The sequence below is a fragment of the Haliotis rubra genome, unplaced genomic scaffold (genome assembly GCF_003918875.1).
Source record: "Haliotis rubra isolate DU_JTF1 unplaced genomic scaffold, ASM391887v1 Scf172, whole genome shotgun sequence".
Lineage (NCBI taxonomy): Eukaryota > Metazoa > Mollusca > Gastropoda > Lepetellida > Haliotidae > Haliotis > Haliotis rubra.
This window is the reverse complement of record NW_025765692.1, coordinates 1588669-1615101: the sequence shown is the minus strand read 5'-3', so window position 1 is coordinate 1615101 and position 26433 is coordinate 1588669. Positions and strand designations below refer to the sequence as shown.

At 46.4% G+C, this 26433-nt stretch overlaps 1 protein-coding gene across 1 annotated transcript; it reads left to right on the top strand.

Moving 5' to 3' along the window:
• Nucleotides 1–579: 579 nt before the first annotated feature.
• On the top strand, nt 580–24561 carry LOC124272745. Its single transcript, XM_046707949.1, has 2 exons — nt 580–742; nt 24200–24561. The coding sequence occupies exons 1-2, from the start codon at nt 639–641 to the stop codon at nt 24486–24488; spliced, it is 393 nt and encodes a 130-aa protein (XP_046563905.1). The 5' UTR covers nt 580–638; the 3' UTR covers nt 24489–24561.
• Nucleotides 24562–26433: the final 1872 nt, after the last annotated feature.

Genomic DNA, 26433 nt, shown 5'->3' with positions numbered 1-26433 from the left:
TTTGTTGAATGTAAATGTTATCAAAATCTAAGATGTTTGTATTTACCACATAATTCTATTTAAACCCAGCTATTTATAAGTTTAATATGCTCTTGTCATTTGTCAATCCAGATTTTGTAAAAGCAACTAGGCATTTATAAACACAATGCAATGAAACTTAGAGATTCACTCCTATGCCAATAATATCATCTTGCCTTTTATATATTTTGTAAATTAACTTATTGTCTTAAGAACTATATATGCACATACGTATCGCTCTGTAATCCTGAAATGTAGACTCGGCCGACGGCCTCCACTACAAAGAAATAAAGATTGATTAATTGACTCGTTTTAAAAAGCAAGGTGTTTAGTGTTGGTCATTCGCCGTCGAAATGATTCCAAATCATTGGCCGTCGAGTTCCATAGTGGAGGGACCGAGAGCTGAGTGTTTATGACCAAAGGTTAGAAGATCCAGGGGCCTAGTCTCGAACGACTACTCGGCGTTTGTTTGTGCATCATCCCTGCTTGCAGTGTGTGAAACTCCATTATGATGGTGATTATGATGTAATCCATAATGACTTCTGTCACATGGATTCCAGTTCTTCCCTATATAAGAGTGAGCGGTGAACGGTGGCACTGCCTAACTCCGGTGGTACAAGATGGCTGCCAATCTTCACGTGCTCACTGCCCTCATCCTCCTGGCGCTCTTCACCTCCAGTAGCGGTTGGTTTTTTAGAAGAATCAAACTTCATGATGTAAAGAAGTAAGTTCACTTTGTTATCAATGCTGTTCTAGGTAATCTGGTGAAATATCGTGGTTTTGACTTACTATAATTGACAGGTGACAGAAAAGGGTGCTGGCGATGTAGCGGTGGGCAGTATGTGGCAGTTATACTGGCAGTATGTGGGAAGGGCAGTATGTGGAAAGTATACTGGCAGTATGTGTGAAGTGGACGGGCAGTATGTGGAAAGTATACTGGCAGTACGTGGGAAGAATACGGGCAGTATGTCGGAAGTATACGGGCAGTATTTGGAAGTAGTATATGTGGGAAGTATGTGGGAAGTATACTGGAAGGGCAGTATGTGGGAAGTATACGGGCAGTATGTGGGAAGGGGCAGTATGTGGGAAAGTATACAGGGCAGTATGTACGGGCAGTATGTGGGAAGTATACGGGCAGTATGTGGAAAGTATACTGGCAGTATGTGGAAAGTAGTATTTGGCAGTATACAGGTATGTGGGTATGGGCAGTATGTGGGAAGGGCAGTATGTGGAAAGTATACGGGCAGTATGTGGGAAGTATGTGGAAGTATATACGGGCAGTATGTGGGAAGTATATGTGGAAAGTATACTGGCAGTATGTGGGAAGGATACAGGCAGTATGTGGAAAGTATACGGGCAGTATGTGGGAAGTATACTGGCAGTATGTGGGAAGTATACTGGCAGTATGTGGGAAGTATACGGGCAGTATGTGGGAAGTATACGGGCAGTATGTGGAAGAAGTATACTGGCAGTATGTGGGAAGTATACGGGCAGTATGTGGGAAGTATACGGGCAGTATGTGGGAAGTATGGAAGGGGCAGTATGTGGGAAAGGGCAGTATACTGGCAGTATGTGGGAAGTATACGGGCAGTATGTGGGAAGTATACTGGCAGGTATGTGGAAATACTGGCAGTATGTGGGAAGTATACTGGCAGTATGTGGGAAGGGCAGGGCAGTATGTGGAAAGTATACGGGCAGTATGTGGGAAGGCAGTATGTGGGAAGTATACGGGCAGTATGTGGAAGTATAGTATACTTGAAGTATGTGGGAAGTATGTGGAAAGAACAGTATGTGGAAAGTATACTGGCAGTATGTGGGAAGTATACAGGGCAGTATGTGGAAAGTATACGGGCAGTATGTGGGAAGTATACGGGCAGTATGTGGGAAGTATACGGGCAGTATGTGGGAAGGGATACGGGCAGTATGTGGAAAGTATACTGGCAGTATGTGGGAAGTATACGGCAGTATGTGGAAAGTATACGGGCAGTATGTGGGAAGTAAACGGGCAGTATGTGGAAAGTATACTGGCAGTATGTGGGAAGGGCAGTATGTGGAAAGTATACTGGCAGTATGTGGGAAGGGCAGTATGTGGGAAGTATACGGGCAGTATGTGGGAAGTATACGGGCAGTATGTGGGAAGTATACTGGCGGTATGTGGGAAGAAGCAGTATGTGGGAAAGTATACGGGCAGTATGTGGGAAGGGCAGTATGTGGAAAGTATAAGTATACGGGCAGTATGTGGGAAGGATACAGTAGTATGTGGAAAGTATACGGGCAGTATGTGGGAAGATAGGGCAGTATGTGGAAAGTATACTGGCAGTATGTGGGAAGTATACTGGCAGTATGTGGGAAGTATACGGGCAGTATGTGGGAAGGGCAGTATGTGGAAAGTATACGGGCAGTATGTGGGAAGTATACGGGCAGTATGTGGAAAGGGAAGGGCAGTATGTGGGAAGTATACGGGCAGTATGTGGGAAGGGCATACTGGCAGTATGTGGGAAGTATACGGGCAGTATGTGGGAAGTATACGGGCAGTATGTGGGAAGTATACAGGCAGTATGTGGGAAATAGGGCAGTATGTGGGAATGTATACGGGCAGTATGTGGAAAGTATACGGGCAGTATGTGGGAAGGGCAGTATGTGGAAAGTATACGGGCAGTATGTGGGAAGGGCAGTATGTGGAAAGTATACGGGCAGTATGTGGGAAGGAGCAGTATGTGGAAGTATACGGGCAGTATACGGGCAGTATGTGGGAAGTATACGGGCAGTATGTGGGAAGTATACGGGCAGTATGTGGAAAGTATACAGGCAGTATGTGGGAAGTATACGGGCAGTATGTGGGAAGAATATACGGGCAGTATGTGTATGTGGGGCAGTATGTGGAAAGTATACGGGCAGTATGTGGGAAGGGCAGTATGTGGACTGACAGGCAGTATGTGGGAAGTATACGGGCAGTATGTGGGCAATGTATAGGGCAGTATGTGGGAAGATATATACGGGCAGTATGTGGGAAGTATACGGGCAGTATGTGGGAAGTATACGGGCAGTATGTGGAAAGTATACGGGCAGTATGTGGGAAAGTATACGGGCAGTATGTGGGAAGGGCAGTATGTGGGAAGTATACGGGCAGTATGTGGGAAGTATACGGGCAGTATGTGGAAAGTATACGGGCAGTATGTGGGAAGGGCAGTATGTGGAAAAGTATACGGGCAGTATAGATCCGGTTATTTCCATGCCTAGCACTGCGGTTGCGGCTATGATGGTGGCCAACAACCCAACACCTACTGCCCCTAACCCCATACTGGTGGCCATAAGGGCGGTATCAACACCATCCACAACATTGAAAGCTCTATGATACTTCTTATACAATGCTGCCCGTGTGTCGCGGTCTTATTCTAGTTGGCGTTTTATGTCACATAACTGTTTCAAGCGGAACCCGTCTACGGTTTCCAGGGGCTTCGGGACTTCCTCTGCGACTGGGTATAGCCCCGTCCTGTGTGCATATAATATATCTTATGAGATATTTTTTAATTGGGCTTCAGTTAATAGTCGATCAACGTACAAGGTATAAGGTATAGCTTATAAGGTATAGATCCTCATGCAGGGAAATAGATGAGAGGTTAATAGGTAACTCTGCGTCCACACGAGCCCCATAGGAGGGTCTTATTGAGGGGGCTATAGAACCCGTTGAGGGGTCCGGTTGTATGATGATACGGTAACGTTGGTTACTGGTCCGGGGACTCGAGTGTACTGTCACCCCGGGTAAAAGCTGTTGCTCTTTACTAACAGAATGTCTCAGGAGATAGACTTCTATGATGAGTGTGGAGCCTGGTACCATAGCCGTAACCTCCAGGGTCCAGTAGCGGTTAAACCTTAACTCACCCCCTCGTATGCCTGTAACATATTGGGTAAAACCGGTCTTAGTATAATATTTGTATTAGGCCCCGGAATGAAACCCCCGCAAGGTACCGTTATTCTTAATTTCAGAGATAATGACTATGTTCGTTTAATGAGATATAAGGTGCGGTGAGGGTCATATTGAGCAACCATTCGGGTTCCTTTAAACGCCAAAGCAATCGGCCTATACACGTGGCCGTCAAAGTGCAGGACGTACGGTGTCTTCCTCACCAGGCAGATCGAATCCTCCGTCTCCCTAGATCCCCGAGTGTGATTTTGGGTAGATGATCGGCCATTGCTGCCCGCCTATACACGTTGTCTTTCAAGTGTAGGACGTACGAGGTGTCTTCCTCGCCAGGCTGATCGAATCCCTCCGTGTCCCCTTGATCGTTAAGTGTGGCGTTGGGCCGATGCCGATTGGCCATTGCTATAATACTATTACGAGATAGTTTCCAATTGTTTTTCTGATAATTTCTCAGGGGTGCACTTTACCCCTATGAAGTGTATGTTGTCGGGTAGGAAGATCTTGGTTAGTGATATCGTGGCTTCCACGGTCACGGTGACCCCCTGCAGACTGGTGTGGGAGTCGGCACCCACCCTAACGTAAACAGTGCAAACGTGATACTGGTGTTGTTTCCCCCACCAGAGTTTGATCCCCTTTATGATGTCGACTTCATCAGGTGATGGTTCCCCTAGGTAGACTTTGATGACCAGCGTGGAGTTCGCGGGTAGGCTCGCCAGGATGTTGACCACGCCAGCGAATTCAGATACCAACAGCAATGTCACGTCTTGCACTCCCGGTTTACTCGATAGAATGTGGGATGCCATACTGGCGACTGGGCTGATGACTACGCAACGTCTCTGCGCCGGGACGTAAGCTACGAGCAGGGTTCCGTTGTTCACGACTTTGTTTAGGTAGTTGTCTTTGTTCTCCTTGAACACGTAGGGGGAGCCAAGCCTAATGTTGAGAAACCAGTCGACTTTAGCGGACAACAACACCCACTTGTCGTCGTCGGTGAAGACGAGCGTATATGGTTTGTTTCGGGCGACGGTCGTGCTATTGACATTTTCTAAGTCGAACAGTTTGCCTCCGAACGATTGGGATACCGCCCATCTATCATCACGGATACGGACTAGGTCGAACCGAGTGTTGAGGGCCGCTCCTGAGACATCTAGTATGTCACCTAGGGTTCTACCGATGGAGGGGACTTCAACGCGTTTGTAAATGTTGTTTTTCAGTTGCAAGGCGTACAGTTTAACATCTACTCCGGGGTCGTCGAATCCGCGTGTGTCCCCGAGGTCGGAGATCCCTGCATTGATGCATTTTTTCAACCTCATCCCGGGGCCTTGTGCGCTGGTCATTTGATGTGCAGCGTTATGCTGAGGTATCCTATATTCACAGGATTATGATTTATATCTAAGACCAATATTATCAGCTCCGGGATGTTGCCCCGGGTTAACCTCTTATACTGCCGAGGTGAAAACGATTCGGTTCTGCCGTCGTTGTATTTCTCCGTTTTCACCGGTACGGCTCTCAGTATCGTGGAAGGGTGACCCCCTTGAATGTTGTCCGTTGTGCTCAGCTGACCGAGATGAACGCACAGCTCACCGATGCACGGTACTAGGTCGGGTAACTTCGCCTGTGGCGGTAGTTGTTGGTTTTATCTCGTCCGGCGGCATACCGAGTGTCCTCGCCAATGGCCGGCCGAGCCTCAAGGGGTTTATTCCGTTGTTGATTAACACCACTGTGCCGTTTGAGTCGTTCATCTTGAGTTCGGCCCCCAAGGGTTTGAAGACCTCGTCACTTAGCGAGCACACGCTGTAGTAGCCGTCAGTTATCTGGTTGCGGGTGCCACTGACGAACAGCTTGTTGTTGTTGACATTGATGTTAGTCCATCGCGGTAGGTAGGTGATATCGCAGAGTGCGACTTCGAGTTGACCCGACGTGTTATCGATCGCGTGCATCAGCTGAACGGCCTCGCCGCTCGTTATTCCTGGAAGTGTTACGTACATGTTAGAGTATATATATCCAATATATAATACTTTAAAAATGTACAAGCCGGGAGTGTTTTACCCTAAACTGGACATAGATTTCCCACACAAGATCGTGGTCACCTGATGGGTTGTATTTCGATGCCCAGTTTATAGATGTATTTGCTAGGTATAGGTTTTCGGTGACTAACGCTAAGGAAGTCCACGCTTGGTTCAACAACCCGATGCAGTTCTGGCAGAATCAACTCAACTTCTCTGTGTGGTGCGGTACAACGGGGTGTGGTGTGACATTGACCGACACTCGGCGGGGACCGCTGAGTCAGTCTGTGTTCGCGTTCCACGTGTACTACCAGATCAGACGTATCCTCAAAGAGATCAGCGCCTCGCTCCCACAGGACAAAGCATGGGACGCAGTAAACAACCAGTAGGATAGACGGGCCTACGAACGCGTTTGCAACGAATTCGAACTAGACCCGAAGACGGATTGGCGTTTGTCGGGCCCGAACCATGGGTTGGGTATCCCGATCGCTCACAATATGCATATCGTGGAAGCCAGCAAACAGCTGGTGAAAGATTGGGGTTACAAGTCGTATCATATCACAACAAACGAGTGGGATGACCGTTACATGGCTTTCGACAACAGCAAGGATTACCGAGTCTGGAGGTTCGAGCAGGGGGCAGCGGATGACTGGAAAAAGTTCATGCTGGACACGTCGAGAGGGTTCACTCGTGCCGGCACCGAACGCTTGAACGACTCAATTCGACCGTACGTGTGGGCGCTGTTAAGCCAGCAGACGCAAACGCAGCGTTCAGTATTATCGGTAAGGGGACTGCTTACGACGTGCAGAAACAGTTCGTTGTTAACATTGAGGATGCTATCAATGCTCCAGTTGATCTACCGAGTGCCATCAAACGCTACCCAGACGTGTTGAAATACGCCCAGTCGAAAGTCGACTACGTGTTCGACGTGGGACTGTACATGGCTCCGAGCGATATGCAACTGAGAGTAAAAAAAGTGGTGGGCTACAACAACGAAATAGTCATAGCCATGGCAGACCAAAAGTTGGGCGTCAACCCCGATGTTAACACCCCCCAAGTCCCGCCACCCACGACCGGTGAAACGGGTATAGTGGCGCCACCCCCAGAGCCTAGGGTTCAACCCACACCCCCACAGCCCCAACAGCAGGCGTCCAATCAGCAGCACATCGATCGTAAAACAGCCCTGGTGGTTGGCGGGGTAGCGGTCGGGGTGGGGCTTATTTGGTTAAAAATTCCTTAGCCGCTACGTACACCAGACCCGCAACGGCGACGATGGCTGCCCACAGGTTTTGACTGAGCCACGTGGCAGTTTTAGCCAGAGCGCTCAGCAGCCACGAGACGATGCTACCCAGGATGCCAGGTAGGGCTTAGGCGGCCTTACCAGCCAGTTTAGCCAGGGCCTCCCCGAGGGATTTCAGGTGTTTTTTTATCCAGTCTTTGACGCCACCACTTGGGGATGTGAGTATTGGTGTACCACTGCCGCCGGCAGGCATCAATGACACCAGTAGGGTTGATATGATGAAGCCCAATGCAGTCAGAATGCTGGCGATGGTGATCCCTTGCTCCCGGAAGAGGATTCGGATCCTGTTGGCCAACGTGGTGTCCTCATTTAGGACTCGATCGATGGGTACCCGTGCACGATTGATCTGTGATCGGAGGGCTTCCCGGTTTGAGGAAGCGGATTCCAACCGAGTCTCTCGTCTTCCAAGTTTTTTATTCTCTCTTCGATATGACGTTTCATATCACCGTCCGATTCGGCGAGTTTTATTTTCTGGCGAGCGATGTGCTCGTCGACTTCGTTCAGTTTCCCCATGTTGTTCACGAGTTCTCCGCGTACATGGTTCAAGGCTTCGTCTAGGCCTCGCAGTTCCCTCAGGGTAAATTCGAGGCCCGGCAAGGGGTTGGCATGGTATGTGGCCAATATTTTTTCGAGACTGTCTGATGTTTCTTTAGCAGTTCGGGTTCGGGCCTGGCTGCTTGCAGATCTTGGACGACCTTCGGGAGAAGCTTAGGCCGTGCGCCACCGTAATCTATGAAGCCTAGTTCATCACGGAGCAGTTGACTCCCACCAGGGCGACTGGTGAGTGTTGACAAAGCATACGGTCCTTTCCCGTCTTTTTTCATGATATCGACCCCCGGGTGAGCTTTCAATCGCAGCGTGCCCTTCTTATCGACGATCGACTTGGCATAGTCTCGTACCAACGGCTTGATGTTGTCCCTCTTTTCAACTGCGTCGTAATAATCGTCGATGGCCAGCTGTACAAGTTCAGCACTTAAGGGGTTGCTCGTGAATGTGGTGTCATCCTCCCCGAACGCCTGGGCACTATCATCCCACATATCATCCATAGGGATGTACTCATGACTGCCTTCAGCCATTATTTAATATTAAACTTTTATATTTTATCTATATAACAATGTATGGTAGGAAACTAGATCCTTTCCGAAGATCAAGAGAGCCTCTAGGCGTCAGAGCCGTGCGCCAGTCGTTGACTATCACCAACAATCCCAGCAAGATAGACCAGAACCAAACGCTGCTGGTTAGATTCCCAAACCTGGGTGCGAATGACCTTATCGTACCAGGCACGGTTCGACTGACGTTCAACCTCACGCTGACCTCCGACAACGACAAACGCGAGCTAGTGCGGAATGTAGGCCTAGCCATCATCAAGAAAACCACCATCAAGATCAGCAGTAACGAGGTGCTGAGCATCGACCACAGCGACGTGTTTCACTGCTACGGGGACCTTTGGAAAAGCGAGGGAGAATGCGTCAATGACGTGTACGAGGGCATCAGCAAATCGACCCGGTTGCGCATGGGATACGGCTTCATGCAAGACCAGTTAGACAAGATCACGGACGGTGAAAAGGCCATCGCCCAAGCGTACGGGAACAGGTTCTGCGTGCCGCTCGACTTCGAGTTGCTCACGGAACACGCGCTGTTTTACCAGGGCGCGCTGGGCGATAGGCTTGAATAAGAGCTCACGTTTAATGACTACAGCAAAGTGGTGCGTACGCCGAACGGTGATGAGGCCAGTTACACCATCGACAACATCTCTCTGGAGTTCGACATGGTCACTAGCCAGGAACTGGCCAGGCAGGTTCGAAACCAGTACTCGGGGAAGGTGGCCATCCTGTACGATAGGGTCCTGCGGCATAGATCGGTCGTGCGGGATAAGAGCGACATGCTGTCGAATATCAACCTAAACGTGCCGGCGCGATCGATGAAAGGTATCCTGATCGTCCCAGTGGAGGATTACGAGCCGTTCCGAAGGGACAGCGAGAAGTTTTTCAACCCCAAGATTGAAAAGGTGGAAGTGACCATCGAGGGCGTGCCCAACCAGCTGTTCAGCGCCGGTATGAGGGCATACCAGCAGTGGGATGAGATAAAAAAGCTACCGGCCAAACAACACCACATAACCAAAGACTTGGACCTATCCTCCGTGCAGATCGGTGAATACCTGACCACCAAGTACGTGCTATGGTTGGACATGCGATCCACGGATGACGATTAACTGCACGTTAGTGGTCGCCGCATCGACAACGACAGCGAGGGGATAACAATCCAGATCACCAAGAAGGCTCAACCCGCGGGCAAGTTGAAATTATATCTGTACGTTATTATGGACGCCCAACTTAATATAGACAATGGGAGATTCGTGCAAGCCATCTACTGATTTGCCTGGCGGCATTGATTTGCCCCGCGACCCACACTCCTCCATAGTGTGCGGGCAGACTGGTTGTGGGAAGACCGTTTTCGTGCTGGATATGTTGGAGGGGTACTACCGGGATGTGTTCGACAATATCGTTATCATGTGCCCTACTCTGCACATGAATAGAACGTACACGGAAAGACCTTGGGTGACGGCGGCGATTATCACAGCAAAGCATTGCCAATAAGGAGGGGAAAAATAATAATAATAGTATACAAGATGGATGCTGCCCAAGAAATGACACAGGAGGTGACACCTCCGGAGGAGACCCCACCCCAAATGGAGGTGACCCCTTCAGAGGAACCCCCCACGTCCCAACCCCCTACAGTCACCAGACAGAAGAACCCTAAGAGAGTAGATGCCGGTAAAAAAAAGGTGGTCTAACCAACATAAAAGTAACACGTGGAGCCGGGCTCCACTCCTGTTGATTGCACGCGCAACTGTTGTCGTGGCTATCTCATGGTTATATAATAAACAACCCCCCAGGGAGCCCCAGGAGGAACCCCCTCAATTAGAGGTCAAACCACATATCATGTTATAAATATATATTTTTTTATATAATATACATAATGTCTGAGGGGAAAACGTTTGTCAACGATGCATACCACGCCACCGTGGTCGCCAGTCTAGCTGTAGGGTACGCTAGGTTGACCAAAATGGTGCTTAAACGATCGACTATCAAGCTAGATTTCAACCTGCAGGATATGGGTATGCTCATAATGAACCTGGGTATGGCGATGGCCACCAAGGACATCCTAGTAAAACAAGGGATCCTACCGGAAAATATTTTGAAGTAAATGTAACTATATATAGGATGGCTACGATCGCCATGATGGTCGGCGGGGCGTTATTAAACGCCCTGGCATTTTCCGGGAGTAATTTCCTCTTCTCGAAACTACGGGAATCACACACGGCTGAGATACAGGCTGAACGTAAGCGCCACGACATAGCCGTGGAACGATTACAAGCAGCGCAATCTGAATACGCGAAAAAACGTGTACAGAGGATCGATTACATTAACGAACAACTCAGGCGTGAGAACCATGCCGTTAAAACATTCCACGATGTCGACGATGCAGCGAGAGAATACTACCTACTAACAGGTAAACAGTTAGAACCACTCCATAAGCCCACACTGGCTCAGTACTACACACCATCCCCGGGGCAAATGGATCTTTATCGCACTGGGTCTAGCAGCGACTGCACTGGTTGCAAAACAATTATACTAAGTTCTCATATGGGTATACCAAAGATGAGACCTGCTCCGTACCGGTGCCAATATATACTTATGGGGAAGACAGAGGCCTGCGGTAGGAGATGCAGGACTGAGGGGTACTGTTGTTTTCACATGGGAAGCCCGAACTACACGTGTTCTGTGTGTGGTATCGGGGTGAAAGGGCACTACTGCCTATGCAAAGCTCACGGAGCAAACGTTGTCAGGCATCATCTCATCTACGAGATGAAAAAGGACTACAGAAATGAACGTAGGCGCCTCCTCAGGATAGCAGTGTAAGGCTGGTCCCTTTGCCAGTGTCCCAATTAGAGACTGTGGACACACCTAGGTATAACAATGTTTATGTTTGTGGAAATTGAGCCCAGGGAAATCGAATCTCTGGTCAAAAACATACTCAAAGAGGAACTGAACTTCTGGGGACGCTTCAGATTTCAGTTCATATTGGAAGTGGCATGGATTAAAGAGGGTGTTAAGTATACTCTCCCCTTCACATGTGGGCGGGGCATCACGACTCAACACCAGATAAATTGTTTTACAAGTATACAGGAATACCTGTACAACTTCAAGGAATCCTATATCCACCAGTGTAAGTACTGGATCGAAACGGCCCATCTAAGTATAGCTGATTGGAACGGCGGAGAGGATATGACCCTCTGATTTTACGGGCGCCTCATTATTTTTTGATGGTTAGGGGAGTTACCTCCCTTGCCGGCAGCCCAATTAGAGATTGATATACTTAGGTGTGTACGCAACTATGTCTACTACTCGCGAGCTCAAGCAGATCGCCAGGCGGAGTGTAATTGGTTATTCTAGAATGAGGAAACCACAGTTGTTGAGGTTACTAGGCCTACAAGCCCCTTCCACGGTAAAACAACTAAAACTCCGAGCAAAAGAGCTAGGGTTGATGGGTTATTCCCGTCTGGGGAGAGCCGGGTTAGTCGCATTATTAAACGACGCCGTTCGCGTTCAGCTCCCCACTGTAAAACAATTAAAAGTTGAGGCACGTGATTTGGGGTAAGCTGGTTATTCCCGTATGAGGAAGCCACAGCTTGTAGAACTATTACGACAGAATAGAGCTATTGACCTAGAGTTCATGTGCACTGAGCGCGCTGTAGGTAACTATTTGAGAGGCTGGCGCATGCATGTTGATAGGAACATAGACATCGCCGATATCAAGCCTCTAATCGCTGATAAAGTCAATGAGGAACTCAATGATTTGGGAAGTATAAAGTTTCAAATCACTCGACAAACAGCAGGGGAATGGGGTCACTGAGTACGTTCAGCCTTACTTCCGGGGTAAACAAGAAGTCGTGACTCATACAGAGACTATAGACGCATCAATCGATACCAGTTTTCAGCAGATACGAGAATACCTAGAACGCTACACACACATGGGGTCTGGGTGGGTTGTTGATAAAATCGATAATGTCTATCTAGACATAGCTAACTACGTGCCATTCAGAGGCGGGTCGTACATAGACTTGCCCCCCCTACTATAAGAAAAAACAGGCCATAGTCAACGTCAAGAATAGAGGAGACGATTGCCTGAGGTTAGCTATCAGGTCAGCCTTGTTTCCAGATGACACTAATTCGAACAGGCCTTCTAGTTATCCCCAAGACGATGGGCTCAACTGGGATGGTATAACCGAACCAACCCCCATATCTCAGATCACTAAAATAGAAAAACAGAATAATATAGCCATAAACGTCTTTGGGTACGAAGGTAACACAACAATAGTGCACAGGGTCAGTCCGTTGGGTCTGGGTCGCCGCGTTATCAATATATTCATGATCCAGCGAGGTGATAAGTACCACTACGCGTGTGGATAAAACACTTTAGCAGGCTGTTGTACGACCAATCGGCACACCGAGAAAAGAGTCACTTCTGCGAACGGTGCCTACACAGCTTCACACGAGCTGATTTATTAGAATCACACCGGGGGAATGCCAAGGTGTGGGGCAGACAGCCATACGAGTCGACATGCCCAAGGAAGGCAAATCACAGGAGCATGAGGCCTGTGGGTTTGGATACGTGGTCGTCGTATGTGATGGGGAAACGAAAGCTCCGGTAGTGTATAGGGGTCCCGACGCGGCTGAAAAGTTTCTAAAGTGTTTGCAGGAGGAAGAGAAAGTATAAGGAATGCACTGTATACAGTCGCTCCCATGCGTATGACCCAAGCCGACAGGCTAGCTCACGCCTGCAGCACTCTATGCCACGTGTGTGATAGCCCACTGAACGGTGATTCGGTGAGAGATCACTGCCACGTCACCGGTAAGTATAGAGGCGCCGCTCACAGCATGTGTAACCTCAAGCTTAGAATCACCCCCAAGACAATAAACATCCATGTGGTCTTCCACAACTTGAGAGGGTACGACTCTCACTTGATCATGCAGGCCATCGCGAAAGTCGACGGCAACCTGACGTGCATCCCCAACAACATGGCGAGATACATCTCCTTCAGCTTGAATGGCCTGAGGTTCATTGACTTGATTCAGTTCCTCCTGTCGTCACTTGACAGTCTGGTCAAGGCCAACGATACCTTCCCCATCACCGATCGATACAACGACGCCGAGACTCGACCCCTGCTGATGAGGAAGGGTGTGTACCCCTACGAGTACATGGATGGCTGGGCCAAGTTCGCCGAGACTCGACTACCCCCCATCAGAGAATTTTACAGCAACCTGACCGACTCAATAATATCCCAAGACGATTACTCGCACGCGATTAACGTATGGAATAAACTGGGCTGTAAGAATCTGGGTGACTATCACGACCTGTACTTGAGGACAGATGTACTGCTGCTAGTCGACGTGTTTGAGACGTTTAGGCGGACGTTTTTCAAGCAATATCAACTCGACCCCGCATGGTATTACACCAGCCCAGGTCTGTCGTGGGATGCATTATTGAAAAAGACCGGAATTAAGTTGGAATTGCTCACCGATTACGACATGCACCTATTCATTGAGAAAGGCTTGCGAGGTGGGATTTCCATGGCAACCAAACGATACGCGAAAGCAAATAATCAATACGTGAAGGGCTACGACCCGAGCAAGCCAACCAATCACATTCTCTGCCTCGACGCCAACAATCTGTATGGCTGGGCCATGAGCCAGTATCTACCCACAGGGGGGTTCGAATGGGCATCGCACGAGATCGATGTTATGAGCATCGCGGACGATTCGAGCAAAGGTTATATCCTCAAGGTGGACTTAGAATACCCCAAGGCATTACACACATCACACAACAGCTACCCCCTGGCCCCCAAACGTATGAGGGTTAACCCAAACTGGGTGTCTGAGTACCAACATAACTTGTTAGGTGGGCGGGTGGCAGACGTTGAAAAACTAGTGCCCAACTTAATAAATAAGACCAAGTACATCGTTCACTATCGCAACCTACAGCTGTACCTGTCGTTGGGTATGAGGCTGACCAAAATACACAGGGTGCTCGTGTTCAACCACAGACCTGCGAAAGCTTGCCACCAGTGACTTGAGAAAAATCTCTACAAGCTCATGAACAACTCGGTGTTCGGTAAGACTATGGAGAACGTGAGGAAACGCGTGACCGTGAAGCTGGTTCGGTCGAATGAGGATGACAAGCTCAGGAGACTGATAGCCAGCCCGGCATTCAACCGTAGCAAGATATTCACCGACGATCTGGTTGCCCTACACATGAAGAAAAGTCACATAAAATTCAACCGGCCTGTTTACGTCGGGATGAGCATCCTCGATTTATCCAAACACCCGATGTACGACTTTTACTACAACGAACTGAAGAAACAGTACGGCGACAGGTGTGAAGTGCTGTACACTGACACGGATTTCCTGCTGATGGAGATTCGAACCGAGGACGTGTACAAGGACATGAAAAAACGCCTCGATTTGTACGACACCAGCGACTACCCCAAGGACCATGCCATACACAGCACGGTAAATAAAAAGGTCCTAGGTAAGATGAAGGACGAGTGTGCTGGTACGCCCATAGCTGAGTACATAGGTTTGAGGCCTAAGATGTACTCCATCCTGAAGGCCGACAATGGTGAGATCCGAAAGGCGAATTGTGTTAAGAAGTACGTGGTGAAACAACACATCAAACACGCCAGATTCAAGGAAGCCCTGTTCAAGACCCGTACCTTCAGGCATAAAATGAACACGCTTAGAAGTGATAGGCATAGGATATAGGGACTGATGATAAACAAGACGTCCCTGTCGCCGATGGACACTAAGCGTTGGATAGCTATTGATGGGATAAACACGTACGCGTACGGGCATGAGAAAATTGAACCAAGAACATAGGTGTATATATAAACAGGATACCCTGTCGGGGCGACATGTCACAGAACCAGAGAAAGTTTGAGGCTATTTACTACAGCCCGCGTGGGTACTGGAAAGGAGCTAGCGCCGTACATAAGCTGGCTAAAATGGCGCGAGTACCCCCGGAGGAGGCCAAAGCGTGGCTTGAAAAACAAGCCCTGTGGCAGATCTATTTACCGGCACCACGCTACGTGCCTAGAAGCAAGTTCGGTATTAACATACCCAATAGCGTTCACCAGGCTGACCTCCTGTTCCTACCCCACGATAAGAGGTACAAGTATGCCTAAACCGTCGTGGACGTGGCCAGTCGCTACAAGGAAGCCGAACCATTGACCGCGAAGGACTCGGCCCAGGTAGCCCGCGGATTCGAACGCATATACAAGCGCAGTCTGCTGACGTGGCCCACAGAGCTGCAAGTTGACCCCAGGCGGGAGTTCATGGGTGTCGTGTCATACCTGCTGGACAAACACGATACCAAGGTCAGGCGTGGCACGGACGGAGCCCATTGCAGCCAAGCCATAGTTGAGAGATTCAATAGGACTTTGGCTGAGCGCTTATTCGGACATCAGTATGCGAGAGAGATGACCAACCCGGGTAAACGATCGACTGAATGGGTAGCGCGGCTACCTCAGGTGGTGTCGGCCATCAACAATGAAGCCACTCGGCTCACTGGCAAGAAACCAGCCGACGCTATCAAACTAAAATCAATAGTGGCAGAGTCGGCTGCACCATTGCGTGGGAAGGAGAAACAGATACCAGATAGGGCCCTCGTGAGATACCTATACCAGCGGGGGGAGCACGAGGGTGATAGTCGTAAGCGAGCCACCGATCCGATATGGTCAGTCAAAACTTACAATATAGATAAAGTGGACATCAAAGTCGACGAGCCGAACTTGTACTACTTGAGAGATGGGCCAGGGAGAGGGCTCGTTAGAGAGGAATTATTGATCATACCGTACGGCACAATGTTACCTCCTGTCGACGCTGCATAGAGCTATCACGTGATCACATGGGGTCGGGAAGTTAACCGGGGATTCAAAAGTAGTAGACATGATGGGGGCGAGATCTAAGGGCCTGACAAAGCTTTATTAATGAAATAAAGCTTTACAGCGACCTTTCTTGAAAGTGATCTCGTACCCCCATTACTTCTACTACTAGGGCAGTATGTGGAAAGTATACTGGCAGTATGTGGAAAGTATAGGGACAGTATGTGGGAAGGGCAGTATGTGGAAAGTATACGGGCAGTATATGGGAAGTATACGGGCAGTGTTTCGAAAGTATACTGGCAGTATGTGGAAAGTATACGGGCAGTATGTGGAGTGAGTGAGTTGTTTAACGCCGCACTCAGCAATATTCCAGCTATAAGGCGGCGGTCTGTAAATAATCGAGTCTGGACCAGACAATCCAGGGATCAACAGCAGGAACATCAATCTGCGCAATTGGGAAACAATGACACCAAGGAAGCATGAAGGAGAACGTGTTATCGTTGAAGCCTGATTTGCACGTGCATCATCACGGTATAAAACCTGTCAACTTTATGGTGTCGTCAGTGTATCAAAATGCCTCTAAAAGTCTATCTGACAAGGAATGGGGAGCTATCTGCATGGTACATGGTGGCAGATCTCAAAACGAGGGAGCACGTCATTTTGGGAAGTCAAAAAGTGTGATTTCCCACCTGATTGAACGATACCGACAGACAGGTGACGTGTCAATTCAACCCGGGAGAGGAAGGCCACGAAAATCAACTGTCCGATAAGATCGCTTCGTTACAACAATTGCACTTAGAAATCGGTTAGTCACAGCATCAGAAACTCACAGACAATCCAGAACAACAGGAATGCGAATTTCCTGCAGTACAGTGAGAAATAGACTGAAGTCTGCCCAGTTGAAGTCCAGGCACCCATTCCGTGGAATTCCACTTACTGTGCAACACAAGAGGCTCAGACTTCAGTAGTCTAGACAGTTTGGTAATTGTGGCAGGAGGCACTGGCGTTACACGATGTTTAAGTGTAATTGTGTGGGGTTAAAAACGTATGGCCACAGAATCGATCGTGTGATTGTCCAGGGACATTTGACAGGCCAGCGTTTGTTGGATGAAATTTTAAGACCAGTAGTGATTGCATTCTCGCAAGGATTGGTGAAAACTTTGAGTTCCAGGACGATAATGCTTGACCTCACAGAGCAAGAGTTGCTTTGGATTTTCTCATGCAGCAGCAAACAGTCTCCCTTGGCATGCGAAATCACCAGATCTCTCACCTATTGAACATTTGTGGGATGAACTGGGACGCAGGGTTCGCTGGTAAAATTCAAGGGAGACAATTCGCAATCTGATCTCAAGCATGCCCAGAAGATGACCGAGGCAGCTGGACCAGATACTGACACAATGTCAAAATGTAGTTCTAATAAATCCCACCATTTTGTTACCAGTATATATCAAAGTGGTCATCTTTGCAGTAAGTTCTGGGACATTTTGAAACTAGGATGACCCCTACCGCCATTGCATCTTGCATGAATCAAAACTTACTTCGTCAAAAGTAATCCTGCCACAACTATAAAGTCATTTGCATATTTTCCGGAAGTGACGTATTGTGTAACTTCACCCGGAACACGGTACGCTTTTTAAAAAGCGGCAAAAATGTATTGATATCGTGTTTCCAAATGAATTTGGTTTTGGTTAAAAACATGATGATATTACTGATCTCAATTCCGAAATTCCTAAATAATTTTTAATATTTAAACTATTTAGATTCGTTACTTGTCCTAAGTAAACGTTTGACAATTGTTTGTACCAATAAGAATCGTATTGTGATCGTATTGAACAAGTTGCGACTATCTTCCACATTATTTGCGACAGAATTGAAGATTAAACATCAGTCAAGTGAAAATATATAAAAAATGCAAAATGTCATTAGGCGTTCATAATCCCGATAGCGACAACATTACTATCGCGATAATGGAGGGTCCCATGATAACAACGCGAGCTAAATCTGTACAAGCCCGACCGAGAGATGCCTGTCTTGGCTACCCGAACTGTAGTGTCTTCGTTTCGGCATTACACAGTACGAAATCTTACATGTTCACCTCATTAATTTTCACGTATTTGTACTCGTAAATGTAACCTTACCATTCAATCCTAACGTAAAAGTTGTTTTTGTTTGATATACAATGTATATATACTACTCAAAACAAGTTAAGGGTCAAAACTTTTAATGGCCATAACTACAAATATAAACTAGGATTGCCTCCTGGGCAATACTGGCGGTCTTCAGACTTCCCCATATACACCCCGTGGCTACCTTTACTTATCCTGTTTCTTTGGACGCCAGCTAGATCGCCCCTTTCAGTGTTTCTGAGATAGAATTACCAAGAAAGTAAATGTTAGTTAATGTGAAATGTTGACGCCCTAATTTGGCGCTGATTCAATGCAGCTGACACAAACTGCAGAAAAACAAACAGGAACGCACAGCCAAGCACAGCAAAGGAAATGAGCAATATATACAGACATATACTAAAAGAGAGATTACTGGTAAATGTTGCCGATTTTGTTGTTATGAAAATATCAAGTATGATCCTGTCACAGTAACTCAACTCAACTCAGGCTGGCAAACAAACTGCTGGAGAGATTAGATCCTTCCAATTCCAGAACACTAACTCTTTTGACTGAAGACCTAAAAAGAACGGAGCTACGGCCTGTTAAAGAGGGAACTATTCCTTTGGGCATTGCAAAGCCAGGAAGCGGTGCATGTTGCTATATTGTACTGGCGCTTCCTTCACCTATCTCACCAGCTATCTCACCACTAACCAAATGCGAACAATCCGAATGCTCGTGTTTGTGTCGTAATTGTGACGTAATTATTGACTTTTACATGGCAATAATGTGAAGCAAAAATGTTCCCCATTCACTTATCTGCAGTTTGGCACCTTGAAAAACGAAATCCATTGTGTTTTCGCCCTTGGAATTTGGTCAATTTTCATTAAGACACATTTCATAGGGTTCATAAAAACATTTTATGAACCCTATGAAAATGTGTCTTGGAAAAATTGACCAACTTCCAAGGCTTATAACTCCACAACTATTCAAGATATCAACATGCATTGAGCAAGCTAAGTAGTCCAGAGTGTGGGCTTTGCAACGATATAACAAACACGATTTTACTATATGCCGTTCAGGAGGAGGAGATTTTTAAACACGGGCACCGTTAAAACGGACAAATCGACAAAAAAATCAGTTTTTCCAAAATTGCGGAAAATTTCTTCTGCTGCCTAACTTATTTTATGCAGAGAGGTTAGGTCAGAGCTGTGACATTTTTATGAAGTATATAAAAATGCGTTTTGACAAAACTGACCAACTTCCATGGGCAATACCTCCGACACTATTCAAGATATCGACATGCCTCGAACAAACTAAGTAGTCCGGAGTGTGGGCTTTAAAACGATATATAGAACACTATTGTACTATTTGCCGTTCAGGAGAAGAAGATTGTTAAACACAGGCACCGTCAAAACGTCCAGAAATGTGACAAATCGCAAAATTTGTGGTTGTGCCGTAATTGTGACGTAATTATTGATTTTTACATAACCATGATGTGAAGCAAAAAAGTTGCCCATTCAATTATCTACAGTTTGATATATTGAAAAATGAAATCCATTGCCTTTTCGCAGAGCTGTGACATTTTTACTAACACAATGAAAATGCGTCTTAGAAAAATTGACCAAATTCCAAGGGCGATAACTCCAAAACTGTTCAAGATATCAACATGCCTTGAACAAATTAAGGTGTCCAGAGTATGGGCCTTCTAACGGCATTTCGAACACGATTGTACTATATGCCATTCTGGAGAAGAAGATTTTTTAAGACAGGCACCGTAAAAACGTGGAAATCGGCAAAAATTTCAGTTTTTCCAACATTGCGGAAAATCTATCATGGCGGCGAACTTCTGCTATGCGTTAAATCGATGGAGAATGATGTTGTTTACATTGAGTGAAAATTTGGTTTATTTATCTCTTATAGTTTTTGAGTTATTCAGGTGTAAAGATTTTGGGTTCTCTGCCCTTACCGGAAGCAGGATTTGTTCAACATTGTATTAATTTCAGCCCACAGGCTATCATCCCTGAAAGTTTCATGAAAATCGGCCCAGAGGTTACTTCAGGGGAGCGGGTACAAAATCTGTACAAATAATAATAAGAAGAAGAAGAATATTCGGATAATAACAGTAGGTCTTCCAGACTTTCGTCTGAAGACCTAATAACAGTAAAATGTAGCGATCATATAACAAATCGAGCCAACATTTCATGATAACCATAACGGGAGACAAAAACAGCAGGAATGTCAGTGATTGCTGATCAATAAGGTCAAATCGACCTACTGTCAGAAGTTAAAATTCAAACGCCAACATTGGACTAATAACGGATGTAACCACCTCGAGCAGTAAGACAAGCAATACACCTCTGTCTCATACTGTTCACCAGACGTTGGAAGAAGGCTTGGGGTATTGTCTGCCATTCTGCAATGAGATACTGGGCCAGTTCTGCACGGTTGTTTGGAGGGGCGTGTTTGTTTCGAAGCCAACGTCCTTACTCGTCGCAAGCATGTTCCATAGGGGCTAAATCTGCTGAATATGCCGGGCATTCCATGTGCTGAAAATTGTTCTGTCTACGGAAGTCCGTCACAACACGGGCACGGTGTGGTTGGGCATTGCCACCGTGCAATATGGATCCGACGCCAGTACGTTGTAAACATGGCAAAACAAGGGGTCTGATAATCTCCCGTAGATGGCGATTTCCGGTCAGGGTACCATTAATGACATAGAGAGGTGTCCTTTGATGAAAGGAAAACGCATCCCAAACCATGACACCCCCGCCTCCAAATGGCAAACGTTGGTTGACGTTAACGTCAGCAAACCTCCCTCCTGGACGCCAATACACACGAGTTCTACCATCATTGAACTGTAGAGTAAACCTAGACTCGTCGGAGAAATGAACTGATGCCCACTGAGCACGTTGCCAACGAACATGGCGTCTACACCAGTCATGTCTTGCCATCGTGTGTCGCTGAAAGAGCGGTGGTCATACTGCTGGTCACCGTGCCCGAAGATTGTTCCTCGTCAGTCGGTTCCTGACAGTCTGATCAGATACCAGGGTACTTGTGGCAGTTCTCAGATGGTCACGGAATTGTCTGGCAGCTACTCTGCGTTGTGGGAGAGCCATATTTGTCAGGTATCGGTCTTCTCTAGGAGTTGTTGATGGAGGCCTGCCAGAACGTGGTCGATTAGTCAGCGTTCCAGTGACACGAAACCGGTGCCATAACCTTCCAATGACACTCTGACTCACATTTAGTCTCTGACCCACACTGCGTTGAGGTTCGCCATCTTGAAGCCACGCAAGAGCTCTTCCTCTGTCTGTCATGCTCAGTTGACGTCTTGCCATTGTTGAATTTCAAGTGACAATAACAATACGACAATTACAAGTTTTATAGGGAAAATAGGCATGCACAGCACTAATCCCACGAAGAACACGTGCACATGTTGTCCCTTGTAACAAACTGGGAAAAAGCACAAATATATGATGACAGTTTCTTAAACACCATTTTTATTTTATTTTTGTGACACAAATTATGCAATTTTTTTCTAGAGTTGGTCTGTTGTTTTTATTGCAGTCCGCGTTGGTTTGATTCTTTTATGTCTATTTGTTTTTGTGTTAGATTGTAATTCATCGGTATCATTTTGTCTCAAACGGACTGTAGACCCAGGGCGACAACCGCGCCTCGGGATAGACATATCCGTACTACAGCCTTAAAACATCGTGTCATAACAGCCAATCAGATTAGAGCTCGACTGCAAGCTGTTGGTGTTAGAATGAGTGACCAAACCATCAGCAATCGACTGCATGGTCAACGCACGGCGTCCTCGTGCCATTCCTGCTTTGATGGTCAGGGCAAGACGTCTTTGGTGTGCAAGCAACGCTGGGATTATCGACGTTGGAACAATGTAATGCTCTCTGATGAGTCCAGATTCGTGTTAGACTTCGATGATAGACGTAACAGGGTTCGGCGTAGACGTAACGAACGTTTCCACGATGTCAACGTCATTAGGCATGATCGTTTTGGAGGGGGTCTGTAATGCTGTGGGGTGGCATCACTGCGGCTGGAATGTTATTGCTGGACGTGGCAGCCCACGTTGTGCCATTTGCTCGACGCCATGGCCGCCGTTTCATCTTCCAAGATGACAACGCCAGATGTCACAGGGCTAGGATTGTCACTGAATACCTCCAACAGCAGAATATCACCAGATTACCATGGCCAGCCTTAAGTCCAGACCTTTCGCCCTTCGAGCATGTCTGGGACATGTTTGGACAGTGCTTACGGCGACGTCAACGACGACCCATTACTCTCCAAGAACTTGCCGCTGTATGGCAAGAAGAGTGGAATAATCTCAATCAAACTTACTTGCGACACCCCATAAGGAGTATGCACGTCGGATCCGTGCCTTTTTGGCCAACAGAGGGGGATTTACCAATTATTGACTTGGTTTTTACTATATGATAAGCTTGCAGATTGACCTTTGGTGTAGTTTGACCCATACCACAGAATGTCCTTGTTTCTCTGACATTATCAAATGTATGGAATAAAATTCCATATGGTTCCTTTACAGTTCTTCACCATTTCTTCTGTTCTCGTTTACACACGTTGCCTTTCATCAGCCATCAAAGTCCGATATCCGCTACTTTTTTGGGGATAGTATATTACTGGGATGTATTTGTAGAAATTTGGGGTTGAGTCCAATCCGGGATTTGAACCCACACTCTCAGAGTAAGGCACGTAATCGCCAGCACACAAAGTCAGCGATCTAACCCACTCAGCCAGCGGGCTGCCACCAAAATGGAAGCATCCTGGTATCCCAGATCACAGACGGAAACCGTTGGTGGGTCAAGCTACGTTTACCTTTCTCGGTATCATCGATATTTGATATTTGAGTCATGGACACATTGAAAATACTAACATATACTCTGAATTGCTCAAATAGCTCTGCCTTCTGTCAGGTGATAAACGAAAGATTCACACACATGAGACTCTCTCACTTAGAGTAGCAGGTTGACCTTGTAGTTCCTTCCCCGTCTTATTTGTTTTTGTTCAGGTTGTTTTATTGTTTCAGTAGTTTCTCCGTTGTTTCAGTAGTTTTTTCGTTTCGTTTCAGTAGTTTTTCCGTTGTTTCGGTAGTTTTTTCCGTTTCTTTCAGTAGTTTTTCAGTAGTTTTTCCTTTCGTATCAGTAGTTTTCCGTTGTTTCAAGTTTTTCCGTTGTTTCAGTAGTTTTTTCCGTTGTTTCAGTAGTTTTTTAGTTTTTTTCAGTTTCAGTAGTTTTTCCGTTGCTTCCAGTAGTTTTTCCGTTTGGTTTCAGTAGTTCCGTTTTTTCCGTTTTTTTCAGTAGTTTTTCAGTTTTTTTTCCGTAGTCTTTCCGTTTGTTGTTTTTCAGTTCAGTGTTTTTCCGTTTTTTTCTTTTTCCGTTTCATTTCAGTAGTTTTTCTGTTTCAGTTGGTTTCAGTTTTCCGTTTGGTTTCCGTTTGATTTTAATAGTTTTTTCCGTTTCATTTCAGTAGTTTTTCCGTTTGGTTTCAGTTTTTCCGTTTGGTTTCAGTAGTTTTTCCGTTTTGGTTTCGTAGTTTTTCCGTTTGGTTTCAGTAGTTTTTCCGTTTGGTTTCAGTAGTTTTAGTTTTTCCGTTTCTTTGTTTCAGTAGTTTTCCGTTTCCATTTCAGTTGTTTTTCCGTTTTTTCAGTAGTTTTCCGTTTTCAGTAGTTTTTCCGTTTCCGTAGTTTTCACTTTTTCCGTTTTTTCAGTTTGTTTTCCGTTTGATTTTAGTAGTTTTTCCGTTTGGTTTCAGTAGTTTTTCCGTTTGGTTTCAGTAGTTTTCCGTTTGGTTTCAGTAGTTTTTCCGTTTGGTTTCAGTAGTTTTTCCGTTTCATTTCACTTGTTTTTCAGTAGTTTTTCCGTTTCGTTTCAGTTGTTTCTGCAAGGCTGTGAACAACCACAACTACGGACAAGTCTTCAAAGACTTTGGCTCCATCCAGCATTGTCGGCGTCTTGTCCACTGTCCATGCAGTGCCCCGGAACTCATCACATGCGGCACGGAATGTGACCGGAAGGTCAAGGAGTGGGCGTGTGATCACGGATGTGGCGGACTTCCGGCCGGTACAAAGGTCAGGGCATCCTACGGAGCCAGTGTATGTAACTCCGGTCGTGCGGCAGACGTCTACGTGTGTGGCCAACAAAACAACTGTCAGCGTGGCTAGGTGACTCATGTTGTAATGCCTGTTACCAGATGTAGCAACTGGAGGCCTGAATAATAAAAGCATTAAAACTGCCGATATCTTGTACTCATTGCTCAGCAGTATGTCAGAACATCATGCATGGTGTCACCGACAGACTTGGAGGATCCCAGTGTTCATAACGTAGGTCTGTCATGACATTCATTTGGTCGATATTTCAAAGGCTATATTCTATCTGTATGACCTGTACACCAGTAAAATTTGAACCAGACAAACCAGTGATTAATATTACGAGTAATATCCCCACCCTCCTGTTACTGGTGGTCACAGCTTGACAATCAGGTCCTTGTACGCTGAAGGCAAGTACACATTGCTAGGGTCCAACCCAGACTCGCCATGACCATGAAGAGGAACAAAGTGAATGGATTGACAACGTTTTTATTGCAATAGATACAATTACTTGCTTGATAACGTGTTAACATCTACACCGAAAGGTGGCATCTATTGCAATAAAGAAGTTGTTTATCCATAAAATCTGTTCCTCTTCATCATACTAGCTTCTGAATGCCACTTAAAGAAGTTGCGCGATTTAGTGGCTGCCTCATACAGAGCTCCCTAAGGCATGACCCACTCACAACACACATGGGAAACCCAGCTTGAGTTTCAACCAGTGACCTTCACCTTGAATCAAGAATGGTCCTTCCAGTGTATGCTCAGGTTTGGTTCCTCATGACAATGCAACTGAGAAACTCTTGAAGTCAAAGGGGTTTTAATGTGACAGGCTAGTCACTGAGGCATTCACCACCCCAAGACATCTCTCCACACTCTGTTCAGAAGCAGAACTTGTGTACCACTGGTCTGAAGATGGAGGGGTGAGAGGTGAGTCCCCTGAAATCTGATCAAATCCAAACATGATACCAGGGGAGTAGAGAACACATCCCTGTCAAATACCGACTTCTAACCAGAAGCAGACTCCTAAGTGAATCCTGGCACTCACAAGGGACATAACACTGCACCTCTGTCTGTGTTTATGTAGATCTGCTACCTAGGTTACTTATATGATCACTCAAACAATGGGAAGTTTTAAAATAATTTTATTTCTCACAACAAAAATAATTTTAACACACACAAACAGGTTGATGTCACATGCAGATGGCCACTGTGGTGTCACAGGTTGGTGCCAGGAAATAAACTGAATAAAATAAACACAAACCAGAACAGATGCACCCACAAAAATCAGTCAAGTTAACTAGTCACTGTAATCTGAGCCCTACTTCCAATCCAGTGGATTAACATAACTATCATTATTTCCACTGTGTTTTGTCCACAAGTTGCTGAAGGTCCACAGAAATAAGTTGCATATAAAAGGATGTCCTCAGATATTTGTTTCACTGTAAAACCTTATTTGAATGAGATAGACACAGATGAATACAATGAGTGGTTACAGAAGTTACTGAAGCTCACATAAAATCCCAACTCATTCTGTTATCAGGAGCAGCACCCGGTAGACTGGAGAAATAACGAGTGAATCATATTGCCTAATCATCAAATTGTGTATACAACACATAGAGCAGTGTCATGTGTGTCACAATACAGTAAAGTTTGTGGTAAAAAAGTCTCAAGAACAGTCTAACCCCTGAGTTAGCAACACATGTGTGGAAATCGGATTCCTTCTTGTATTTTCCTACAGCTAACATATAAGGAACTTCAGCTTGTTCAGCTTGGCCTGATCAAGTGAATACTAATGCATTGCGTGACCGTGTCACAACTGGTTGGGTCTATTATTGTGAAGGGGTGCACCTTTGTCAGTTGATTGTCAACATGTCCGAACAGCCGAGACAAGATCGCCGTTTGACATCTCAGTGTCGAGAAATCGTCAGCAATGTCCTAACTTTCTTTAAAACAGAAAATACAGATAGTTTAATGTTTCCGATTCGAGCTTTTAGGCAGCGAGCAGCAGCAACTAGCG

Excerpts from the sequence above, each read along its gene's own strand:
- LOC124272745 (XM_046707949.1), top strand. The coding sequence starts at position 639 with ATGGCTGCCAATCTTCACGTGCTCACTGCCCTCATCCTCCTGGCGCTC. Across the intron at positions 743-24,199 it reads AAACTTCATGATGTAAAGAA|TTGTTTCTGCAAGGCTGTGA; the intron begins GTAAGTTCACTT and ends GTTTCGTTTCAG.